We start from the raw sequence: 12,380 nt of genomic DNA on the forward strand, positions 1-12,380 counted from the left end.
GCCTATTGACTTGACAGTGTACATATTACCCTGCCTTGGTGACCTCTTAGCAGGACATGTATGTGTGTGAGAGTAGATCGATTCATACAGTGGGCTCCCCCATCCTTGTTGTTAGTATTCAGCAGTTTGGCTGAGCAGGGTGGGAGCAGGTGATAAGCTGCTATAGGCCAGTGAAACCATTCCAGCAAGAGTTGTGACCCTACTTCAGCAGGACTGATTATATCTTTCCCAGGGCTGCTAGGTCTGGCAATCGAGCCTACACTACAGCCTGAAACATATCACCCCAGACTGAGATCACAGCAGCCATGTTCGAGATAATAATAGCCAGTGAGCAAACAGTGGGAATGGCAACAGCGTTGTTTTCAAAATTCTGTTCATCCTTTAAAATGTGCTTTTGATGAGTTATATTTAAAACTGTACATTCCTGCATCTTCATGGCTAAGCCAGACTCCTGTCACATTTAGAAATGTTTCTGTAAACTTTAGATTAAACATAGCTTTAATCGGCTTCTTTGGCCTATTTTTAAGCTAATTTAACTATTTTATTTATAATTGTACAATTTCACATGATGAGTGCACAGAGAGTTTTTGATAACCTTCCACCTTTACAAACAGAAGAGCAAAATATTAATGGAAAACACACACACAAACCATTTTTCCCGAGCAGCCTGGAGATGTGGGGCAGGTGACCTGCTTGTGAGAGACTTGCCATGTGTTGCATGGAAAAGAAAGCTTTTGGTCCTGTAGGTCCATATGCCCTCAAGCTCCAACAATCCTCCGTCCGCTTCCCCCTTAGACTTACACACAAGCATGCTTCTCTCTATCAAAGCAGGCTGCACCCCCACCCCCGGCGCACGCTCTTGATAACTGACAGCAGCTGCATTGATGAGCACAATGCACGGGCCAAGGCAGCTCAGCTGGCCTCACTCCCCACTTGACACTGGTTTGACCTCTGGCATGTGAGTCTTCCTCCCCGAAAGATGCTCTTCCTATAGCCTGACACAGTCTGTCTATCTCCTTTACCCACACTCACACAGACAGAAGCACGACACACACCCAGAAACGGGTGCATCCTGAGGTTAGCTGGGTCAATTAAATTCAAACCAAGGATAAATGATTTGTAAATCATGTACAGATAAGGAATTAATGGACAATAGAGTTAGCAGCAGGGCTGCTTTCATTTTCACGTAAAAAAGTACTCACAGCAAGCATCCGTAGGTGTTTCTTCCAATGACCCATAGTAAGGAAGTAATTCTCAAGCAATCTTTATTTCATTACTGCCTTTGAAAAACCAAGTCACACTGTGCTTCACAGGTGAACATAAAATATAATACCAAAAGTTGCATAACTGGTGAAGCATTGAGAAAATAAACAAAGATTTTGAATAAAAAAGAATAAAACCATAGTTTCAAGGAGTTGTTATGTACACTTCTTGCCATATACTCATACATACTTCCATATGCGCACAAGGAGCATCAGCAGTGTATCCAGTACGAGTGAGCATGAAAGGCTTGTAATAGCTCACCTCCCTAGGGGACTGATGACACCAAGGAAACCAAACAGAAGCTGATGGTATGACAGAAGAGCTGGGGAGGGCGTGCTCATCGCTTCCCCTCCACCATTGTGCTCCTTTACAACTTTACAAAATAGCCTTTTAATTTGCTGCAGCGTCTGGGGTGTCTGAATTGTGCCAGCATCAATCACCATCATCACCAGGGCCGTAGGCACTCCGTCCCTTGGGCCCTCTCACTGAACGGCCCCCAAGGCAGATCACTCTGTCTTCCCTCATACAGGCTAGGTTTCCCAATCTGTGCGATTGCTTGCACTACCTCACAATCATGCAAACAATGTGATGCTGTTTGAACCCTAACATTTGCTCCACTCGACATCACTCAAATTTTGACCAGCCTTTGATACTCCAGTGTTGTGCATGAGAGGAAAAAATCTAAATACAAATGACACTGGCTTGAGCATGAGATTTCATTGGTTAGTTTTCACTGGTTTTTACTTTAAAAAAATCTATCAAATTTCTCTTTTTCCAAAAAAAACAAAACAAAAGAGAATATTTACATTACATTAATATATATATAGACTATTTTTTCTATAAGGCTTCAAGATTTGGCTTGTGAAATTACCCCCATGGTGGAAAATGATATATCAAGACAGTGCCAGGGTAAAACACACTTCTCTGGGTTTGTTTTGGGGGTTTTTGTTTTTCTTTTAAGTATTTGAGGTTAGTTGGTTAAAACTAGAGAAGGTACTTTAACAGAAACTGATAATAAACATTTTTTAAACTGTTTAAAGATCAGTGCTTCATGAAACCTGGCTTGTTAGGCATGTTAGGGATAGAGCCTGATACAAAAACCTAATAATACCTCCTCCTACACAATGTTCAGTTTGGGTGCAAATGATTCAAAGAAGTGTTGGCTCAGATCGGGATTTCTTACGTGGTTTACTAATATACATGCATGGCTGATGGAAAAGTTCTTATATAGTGCTTGCAATGTGTTGTACATGTCTTATTTACTTTTTCTAAGTCCAAGTGTTTTGCTGCAGTACCCTAACCTATCAAGGTGAACTAACAAATAGAGATGCCTTTTTAGTAACAGACTGCAGTATCGTGATTGGATTAAACTTAAATTGTCCACAGAAGACAAGAAGGGCATTAGGAGAGGGATTTCATCTGCTACTAGTGTGTGTGTGTGTGTGTGTGTGTGTGTGTGTGTGTGTGTGTGTGTGTGTGTGTGTGTGTGTGTGTGTGTGTGTGGTGTGCTTGTAGTTTTTATTACCTTAAAGCGTTGCAGACCTATATAGGTTTTTATGTTTCTATCTATTATATTAAGTATATTGACTCTACATGTAATGAAATGTTCTATATAAAATAGAACTGACATTGACACTGACAATTATGTAGACTGAGACAGCTTCTCTTTGTTGTTCTAATAAATGTCAGCTGAGTAGTGTAAATGTTCAGTTAGGCTGTTGAGCTAAGTTTCACAACTTTGGAATTGTTCTTTTAAACTAAGCCTGTCCATCCATATTCTCTTCTGCTTATCCTTGTCAGGGTCACAGGGGTGGGGCTGAAGCCTATCCCAGCTACCATAGGGCAAGTGGCAGGGTATAGCCTGTCCAGATCGCCAGCCTGACGCATGGCTAACATAGACAGATGCACAATCGCACTCACATTCACACCTACGGGCAATTTAGAACCACCAAATAACCTAATCCCACTGACTGCATGTCTTTGGACTGTGGGAGGAGACGATATCCCCCATAGAACTCACACAGACACGAAGAGAACATGCCCGCTCCACACAGATAGGTCCTGCAAAGGTGGTGGAGTGGAACTCAGGACCTTCTTGCTGTGATTTATTGAATTCATTGACAGATGGACGGTTGGCTAGAGTCCATCTCTTCTTAACTGAACTCTACATATAATCCCTGTTCTAGTGCTAAGGCCAGGCAGTTATCATGATGTCACTTATGAGCTGTTCTGACTGAACAAAGCAGACCATTAAGCACCATTCACCATAGGTACCAAAATGGTAAAGTTATCCCGCTTCACATTAGGAATCTCTTTAATCTGCAGATATGCTTGTCATGCCTTATTGTGTGCTGCATAGTATTTTCTTTATGTCTGTCACTTCCCATTCTGCCACTGCCTAGTCAGTTTTAATTGACTTTAATTAGCATCTAGTAATTAATTTTGTTTTCTACAAATTATTTGTATGAGTGGTCCCAGTGGGTGGCCTTGTTCATCTCGTTAGGGCCAATTAGCTGCAATTAACAACCACTAATGACTTGCTTTTTTCATTCCAAAACAAACAGTGCACACCCTGGCAGATTCCAACACTGCACAGAGACCTCTTGTGTGTATAAGTGGTGCTGGGGCCAAATGATGGGCCAGGCCTCTAATCAACACCTTCCCTGGAGAAACCAAACTCACTAAGGAAACATGTATCCAGCTTCCAGCTTCCCTCTGGTCTTTTTGTTGTCAGCCACTATTACACCAAAGCTTCTGGGAGCAAACTTACTAACAGAATAAACTTATGAGAAATCTTTATTTAGTTTAACAGTTCAAAACTTGTGAAAACTAATTTATTGTTGAGTGGGTGCTTATTTTTGCTTTTAAAATAATAATAAAAGTAATAATAATAAATCACATACTTACAGTGCCACTGAGAGACTGTCCTTTCTGCACTGTGACTACGTCTTACTTGCAATGTTTTGAGGCCATCTTCGTATATGGTTTTGTGTAAAGTGTAAGGCCTGATGAGTGAATCAGCTGATAAATTCATAATTTAAAACACATCCTCTTAATTAATCAGCATTTACAGTTTATCAATAAGACCACAGCCTGAAAATAGTGATAACGATTCACGATATGCTACAAATCTGCTTTATGCACACAATTCTAGCATTAGATAGGCCCTTTAATCCCTTGATTTTAATTCCGTACACTAAGTAAATGTGTACATAGTTTGTTCACTGAATCAATAATAACCCCCTACTCCCCATCACAATTCTGCTTGATTGACTGGTTGTCAATAACTGAGATCCACATTAGTTGTTCTAAAAGCAGAATTTTAAAGTAATGACTTTAAGTGTCAAAGAAAATGTGGAGACGGTAACGTTGTAAATCAATACAGTGGACTCTGATAAAAATGACTGATAAAATTACGAGTTGTAAAACGTCAGGCGTGATGTGACCTTGCTCAAAAAGAAGAAAAAAGTCAAGAGAAAATCCGAAGTGTGGCTTTAAAAACGAAATGTTTTTTTTTAAAAAGAAGAAGTTGTTTTTTTAATCTTCAAACAATATATATATATATATATATATATATATATATATATATATATATATATATATATATATATATATATACCTACATATCGGGACATCGGATATCAGGGCCCAGCAGAACCCGAAGCTTGTATGAGAAAATGCGCTATCTTCGTCCCCAGTGTACCAACATGGTGAGATAGCATCTATAAGAGGCAGCCTATCGCCACAGATTATAACCATTAGTGTTCCCAGTCATTTCAATGCAATGAAGAATAATGCAGGGCCACAGCGTCGGTCTGTGTGAAAAGACTGTGTTGAGCACGTCCTCTCCCCACAGCCTTCTGCTGGGATAGACCTGCTGATCATTTGTCACCTGCCACTGCTTCAGTCAGACTTATTCTCCGGCCTTTTCCAAAGGAAATCATTTATTCACGTGACATTATCATGGCCTCTCAGCACTCTATTCTACAGAGGAAATGTATATCAGTCATAAAAAAGACTATTATTGTAAAGTGAACCACTTTCCTTATTATTTTATATTATTTATTCGTAACTATAATTTCTTTTAAATATTAGTTTGAGCTTTTCTTTTTAGTTTGCGGTGTTAACATTAGACATCCGTCACTAAAATCTGCTTTTAGAAAATTTATTTTTAACAATTTTCCAAGAAATAAAAAGGCTTTAAAACATATTGAGGTTTCCTGTAGTTTTTACCGCCACATTTCTATTTCCTTTTATTTTATTTTGTAACCATGATGCTTCACCTCTGTAACTTAAATAGTTATTTGTGGCGGACTGAAATGAAATCCCCTCATCCTCCACCCCTGAAGCTGACGTCACAGGTTTGTTAATAGGCAATAGGCTGAGCTCCGCTAGGTGAGCTCATTACAGCGTCTCTCTCAGAGAGAGCTCGTCAGAGGCAAAATGGGACACATATGACCACACTAAGCGCACAGACAGCATTTTATTGTTGTTCGTTCTTCTTCTCCACTTTAGCCAACTGCGGATTTTTCGCAGTGAATGATTTTAATATTTATGAATAGCTTTCTTTTTTTTTATGTCCTGAAATCGCACACCTCGGATCATCTTCACGGCCCGCTATGATCTCCAGTCAGTGATTATTATATATACATATTTTTTTTAAATACCAGTTTGTCTTCAACTGCTGATCTTTCATTTGGAGCAAAAGACTGAATTTGGATTGTTGCCCTGTGGAACAAAAAAATCAAACAAAAACAACTACTTTTACTCTCACTGATGGCGACCTAATCGATGCGAATAATTCGGATGAGCTGGATCTTTTGGATTATATGCACTAAAGCGAATCCATATCTAGGTGAGCGGGACGGAAGAGAAGAGGAAGAGTTGATTTCGCACTCGCACACTGGAGCGGGAATAAGTCTAGACAATGCTTCAGTGTGCCAGCTGTGAAAAACCTATTCTCGATAGGTTCTTGCTCAAAGTTTTGGACAGACCGTGGCACATCAAATGCGTCCAGTGCTGCGACTGCAAATGTAGTTTGACAGAGAAGTGTTTTTCTCGAGAAGGGAAACTGTATTGCAAGAATGATTTCTTTAGGTAAGAATTGACAGTGTTTGTGGTTTAGTATTTATAGTAAAGGTTTGGGTTTTTTTAGTCAGCTAAAAACAGGTTAAAAATGCATTCCAGTGGTTGCAACTAACCATCTGTTTTTATACAATGGACACGCCTGTCTGCTGTTATTTTATTTCCTCGTCTTATCTTTCTCTTCTCTCTTTTCGTTTAATTCTCAGTTTTCTGTCTTCTTTGAAAGTGAAGCTAACCCTAACTGCTCGTGTGATTATTATGATGGAAAGTATCTTACAATTGTACCTAATATTTGTGTTTAGCCTGTTTAGTTAGACAACTGCATTTTTACTTTCTGCTCAAATCTTACAGTTGTGAAAAACTGACTGTGGTAATTTCACTGACTACAACACACTAAGTTTCCGGTAGTTTGAATGGGGGGTTGTTTTGTAAAAACAACACAAACTTGTCAAAACTGGGCCTAAAGTCATAGCAGGTGTAAAGGTGTTCTCCTAGATTAAGACCAACATATCACGTCTGTGCCGAAACTTTTCCCTGACTTTGGTTCTCCCTCTTGAACAGGAAATTTGGAACCAAGTGCGCTGGATGCGCGCAGGGGATTTTACCCAGTGATCTAGTCCGCAGAGCCAAGAGCAAAGTGTTTCACCTGAACTGTTTCACCTGTGTGATGTGTAACAAACAGCTGTCCACCGGAGAGGAACTGTATATCCTGGACGAATTCAAGTTCGTTTGCAAAGAGGACTATGAAAACAACTCTGGGAAAGACACAATCCTCCTTTCAGGTGATTTATTATTATTATTATTATTATTATTATTATTATTATTATTATTATTATTATTATTATTATTATTATTATTATTATTATTTAGTGTAGGCTATTTTATTTATTTTTTTAAAAAGATTCCTGAGGTGCACCTTTCATAAATATTTAGCCTAGAGTAGTGGCATTTTCTGATTGTCTTATTCTGATTACAGTAACGACGTGCAGCGATCCAAGTCTGTCTCCGGACTCTCAGGACCCGCAGGACGACGGGAAGGAGTCAGAAAACGGGCATTTATCGGATAAAGACACGTGCAGCAACGAGAACGACGAGCAGAGCGCCGTCGGAAAACGACGCGGGCCTCGGACCACTATAAAAGCCAAGCAGCTGGAGACCCTGAAAGCGGCTTTTGCGGCCACACCGAAGCCCACCAGGCACATCAGAGAGCAGCTGTCAAGGGAGACGGGTCTTAACATGAGAGTCATCCAGGTAAAAGCAACAAATATAGAAAACCCAGATAACTATAAGTTTACTGTTTTTTTATTCATACACAGACTCACACAAAGTGACAGTAACACAATCACCAAGGCACTAGTGTTACAGAGAATAAAGCCTTTGATGTAGGCAACTCAACAAAGCAATGTGGCTGGTGGCGCTTGCAAGCACCCACGTACAATATATGCTCTGCTGATTTTCATTTTTTCCCCCCGCCTCTCATTTGGGGTTTTCCTTAATCTGTGCGCCCAGTGCGTCCCTAACATCACAGAGAACTCATGATGCCCATGGGCATTTTAAAAGGCCCCCTAATAATAATAAAAAAAATCGTGTCGCACGGATACATCTTGAATGCTAATTTAAAAATGCTATAAATTATATTTTTAGTGACCTAAAAAGTAAATTTTTGTGTCTTTTCTCATCAACTAAAACCTTACCCCAATTTACAAAGACCTCGTCATTATTTTGGGTTGATTTATTTCTAATCATCGTCTTCCAAATCATCCAACTGCAATTTGTCGCCCTTATTTCAAAAAGCTGTTGGCCACACTTCATAATTCATGCTCTTTGTTTTTGAACTGCTGTCTTAAAGGTTTGGTTCCAAAATCGGAGGTCCAAAGAGAGACGTATGAAACAGCTGAGCGCTCTAAGCGCTCGGAGACACGTGTTTTTCCGCAACCCGAGGAGAATGAGAGGCCTGGGAGAGAGAGTGGAACCAGGAGAGCTTGGACACTTTTCTTATTATGGAGGTGAGCTATATAAAATAATGATTAAGATTTAGTGTTTTAAGACTGTCACATCATAAACAAACAGATAAATAAGCAAATATGGTACAAAGTATCTATGCTTCTTCAGGTTGATGCATTAGCTGTAATCAATAAAATGAACCTTATACAATCTTATAATCAATGCTGTTTTTGACCAAATTGTAAAAATTCAAGATACATAAAAAAGCCACTACTATTCTTTCTTTAAATTCTGACACAATGCACTAATCCTTATGTTCATATGAGTGCAGAATATCCTGGTGAATACTATGGCTCAGGAGGGAATTATGAGTACTTTCAAGGCCCACCATTATCGCAAGCACAGACTCCAGCAGACCTGGGCTTTGTGCCCTCCACAGTCCCGGCTGGCACTCCACTAGGAGCCATAGACCACCATCATCCTGGGCACCACTGTCCCGGAGAGGTTCAGTGTTTCTCTGATACATTATCTCATCATCCCGTGGACTCACCAAGTCCGGAGCCCAATGGACCAAGTTCAATTCACAGCATCTCCAGTGAAATGTGTGGCCCCAGCACGCCCTTCACCACTGTTTCTCTCAGTGACAACGGATACACCAACCAGCTGTCACAGCCCTCTTCAGAAATGAGTGAAGGCACTGTTTGGTAATCAGGCTAAGACCGAAATACTACAAATGCAGTTTGAAGGCAAACCCTTAACTTTATTTCATATATCAGCTATTTATTTATAATTATTTATGAATATTTATTTATTTATTTATTTATTGTATTTCATTATGCTTTTTTTATTTTTATGTTGGTTATTTATTGACGGGCCACGTATTAGATAGTTTGGAATAATCTGTGTGAATTGGCTCGTTAATAGGTTCGCAGTGCTGGGCCTCACTGACTAAGCAATAAACAAATACATTAATACTGCTGAATCGTATTTTAGTGTTTACAAAACCTTTTCCGTCATGTACAGTACTGTGCAAAGGTTTTAAGCACATTTAATGCTTATATTCTTTATCCATTATACAAGAATATCAACTGGCCATAAGCCCATTCTGTATTCAGTTTTTTGGCCCATGCTAGCTGGAATAGACAGTTAAGAAGATGGATGTATGGATGGACAAGGCAATGGATATCCCCAAACATTCACACAGAGTCATAAAGAACTTCAGTGACAAGAACTACAAGGAGTTCTACAAGATGCTATGGCCCACAGAGATCCCTCGTCTCATTGTGCTGTATTTATATCAGTCTAAGATAGCAAGAAGCGATGGAAACAACTGAGACCAGCCTAAATGCAAAGAAGAATTGTGACCATACATTCAAAATGGCTGGGAGAAAGAAAAAAAAAGAGTACCCTGATAAGCAATGGTAAGTGCACCCATAAGAATCTGTGCTTTTTAAAGGAAAATGGTCATACTCAGTATTAATTTGAAACTTTTTTTCTGCTTAGTGCACTTTATGCAAAGTTAATTGATAAAATGTCAGATTTCAATGTCATTTCTAAAAACATTCACATTTTGATATGTTTAAAATTTGCACAGCACTGTATATGATGAAACTGACCTTAAAATTCAAATGTGAACTGTGTGATTGTATTTGTTTTATCACCTTTCAGTGTTTCAGCCAACTTACAAATTCCAAGTATGAGTTTGTGTGTAATATTCATGTTCATGTATTACACATGAACCACCCGCTGGTTACAGATCATGAACGTGATACATCTGACCAAAAACATTTCTCAGGACTGCGGAAACATTGCATTGTTTTTTGTTTCGCTACACCTTTCTTATGAATAATTTGCTGTTTAGCATGTGTTTGCCTTCAAAGTATTGCCATTTTAATCTGAACATTTACATGAGTAGAAAATGATTTGACTGTGACATGATATGAGTCCAACCTGACAGTATGTATAATAATGGGCAATAATGGACGGAAGACTTAATTGTTTATGTGACACTCAAGTGTTCAGAGGGTTGATTTTGAGTTGTTTTAAACATTTTCATTCTGGCATTAAATGAAATGCCAGAATGAAATAAATGAAATTAAATGGCAACCCATTTAATGCTACTATTTCACTATGCTATTTTGCATACCTCAAAAAAAACTGAAAACACAATAAACTGTTGCCAAATGAAAGGACATCGCAAACCCTGCCATTTCAGTTGTAAAAAAAACAAAAAACACCTCTAAAGACTTAAACGGCTTTTGTCTTTAAAATGTCAAATTATTTATAACGATAGTATTTCACTTTTCCACAGACGACTTTTTTTCCATGAGATACTTGACCTTTCTTATCCGGTTTGTGAAACAGGCATCACAATGCTGTATAATAAAAGTCCTATTGATGATTGTTATTTGTTTATCACTTTTGGGGGAAATGATGGGAATTCCTTTTTCAGTCTTTCCTGATTTTGTGAATGTTTATTGAACAGGGATTTGTTAACATGTATGTAATCTTTTGAGATTTTTAAATAGACCAAAAAGATTACCAGAGGGAATCCTTTTAGTGTACAAATGTGCATTTAAAATATTTTTGTTGTCCTTTAATAAACACACTCTTATGGAGTCTGATGAAGAAGCCAAAGTGTCAGCAACTGCTTAAAAACTGCTGCAAGATTAGAAATAAGTTCTAAATAACATCAGCAACAATGCATAACCGCTAAAAGAGTTCAGCTCAAAAGTACTTGTATATTTATAACAGACATTGTAAATTTGCTTAGCTTAATCTGTTACACTGATTATGAAGAGCTACTCATTGCCATAATTTACTGTTCTGCTAAATCGGGAAAATTATGACTAAGTGAAATTCTAGGAGGAAATACAAAACGTCTCTTTGAAACTTTACTATAGATTCACCAAAATCAGAGCTGTTGTGCTAATGTGTTTATAGCAACATTATCTAATTGGCATTGTCAATATATGAACATCTTCTTTCCCCCGGTTATGTTCAGTGAGCCTAAGCGACATTTCAAAGACACAATGTTTAAGTAGAAAGTTATCAACTCACATTACATACTGTATATATGTTGGTTTTTCCTTGTGTTATGCAAAGGAGCTTCATAAAATCTTTGGCACTTGTTACTTTGCTAGGTGTTTTCTTGATAATTCAAGAGCTGCAAGCACGTATTTGGATTCGCCGGCAATAAACAATGAGCCTTTCTCCAATGCCAGCTAAGTGACATGTTGCAACATTAACAGGCTAACGACAGAGTGACTATTTTCAAGCCAGGGAAAGGTGAGAGCATCATAAAAGGGGACAGGACGCTGCATAGTGGATCAGTAAGCAGTGAAGCGGGAGACTGAAGGAGCAGATCAGTGGAGCTGATTGGGGGAGGGGTAGAGGAGACGAGCAATGTCACAAGGCATAAACTGCAGGAAAACATGTTTATAAGTTGAAGATTAGATTTGACAGTGGCTAACAAATGTCAACCTGATCACAAAATATTATAAAAAGACATATGAGAAAATGTGGAGCTGAAGCTGGAAAAGAGAGTTGCACAATTGTTAATATGGTTTGCATTAGACTGATGTGTTTGAAAAAAACAAGTTCAGTCTCCCTTTTGCGTTACAACTTTGCGAAATGTTACGCTGAATGTTAAAAGAGTGACATTCAGCGTCATTTCCCCCCAAAAATTCATAGCAGGCAACTTGTGCTTTTAAACACTATTAAAACGATGTGATAAAAACTATGGACTTTGACATAACTGGGCATGTTTTTTGCTTAACCAGACACATGTATATACCAGCTTATGATGATGAGCTTAACTTAAGCTGCTAAAAGAGCTAGATAACATCCTAATGTTCAATATTCATCTAGATTTTCTTATAAATACGTGCAACTTGTCAAGGTTAGTATCAGTGTTGCCTGCTGCTAGTTGGTAAAGTTAATGCTAAATGGTATTTTCACTTATGCTTAACTTCCTATTCACCCATAACCCTTTATCAAGTGTAGAACCCCATGTAGTAACTTTATTTGCATCATAACAACGGAGAAAAAACCCCCAAAAGAGTAAAATGTTCATGTGATATCCTCTA

At 38.5% G+C, this 12,380-nt stretch overlaps 1 protein-coding gene across 1 annotated transcript; it reads left to right on the forward strand.

The window, feature by feature from the left end:
• Positions 1–5,682: 5,682 nt before the first annotated feature.
• LOC101481852 (LIM/homeobox protein Lhx1-like) lies at positions 5,683–11,012 on the forward strand. The gene is made up of 5 exons (XM_004557360.3): positions 5,683–6,360; positions 6,910–7,130; positions 7,325–7,599; positions 8,198–8,354; positions 8,624–11,012. Exons 1-5 carry the CDS (start codon positions 6,191–6,193, stop codon positions 8,998–9,000), a joined length of 1,200 nt encoding a protein of 399 aa, XP_004557417.1. The 5' UTR covers positions 5,683–6,190; the 3' UTR covers positions 9,001–11,012.
• The last annotated feature ends 1,368 nt before the right edge of the window (positions 11,013–12,380 follow it).

The sequence above is a fragment of the Maylandia zebra genome, linkage group LG10 (assembly GCF_041146795.1).
Source record: "Maylandia zebra isolate NMK-2024a linkage group LG10, Mzebra_GT3a, whole genome shotgun sequence".
Lineage (NCBI taxonomy): Eukaryota > Metazoa > Chordata > Actinopteri > Cichliformes > Cichlidae > Maylandia > Maylandia zebra.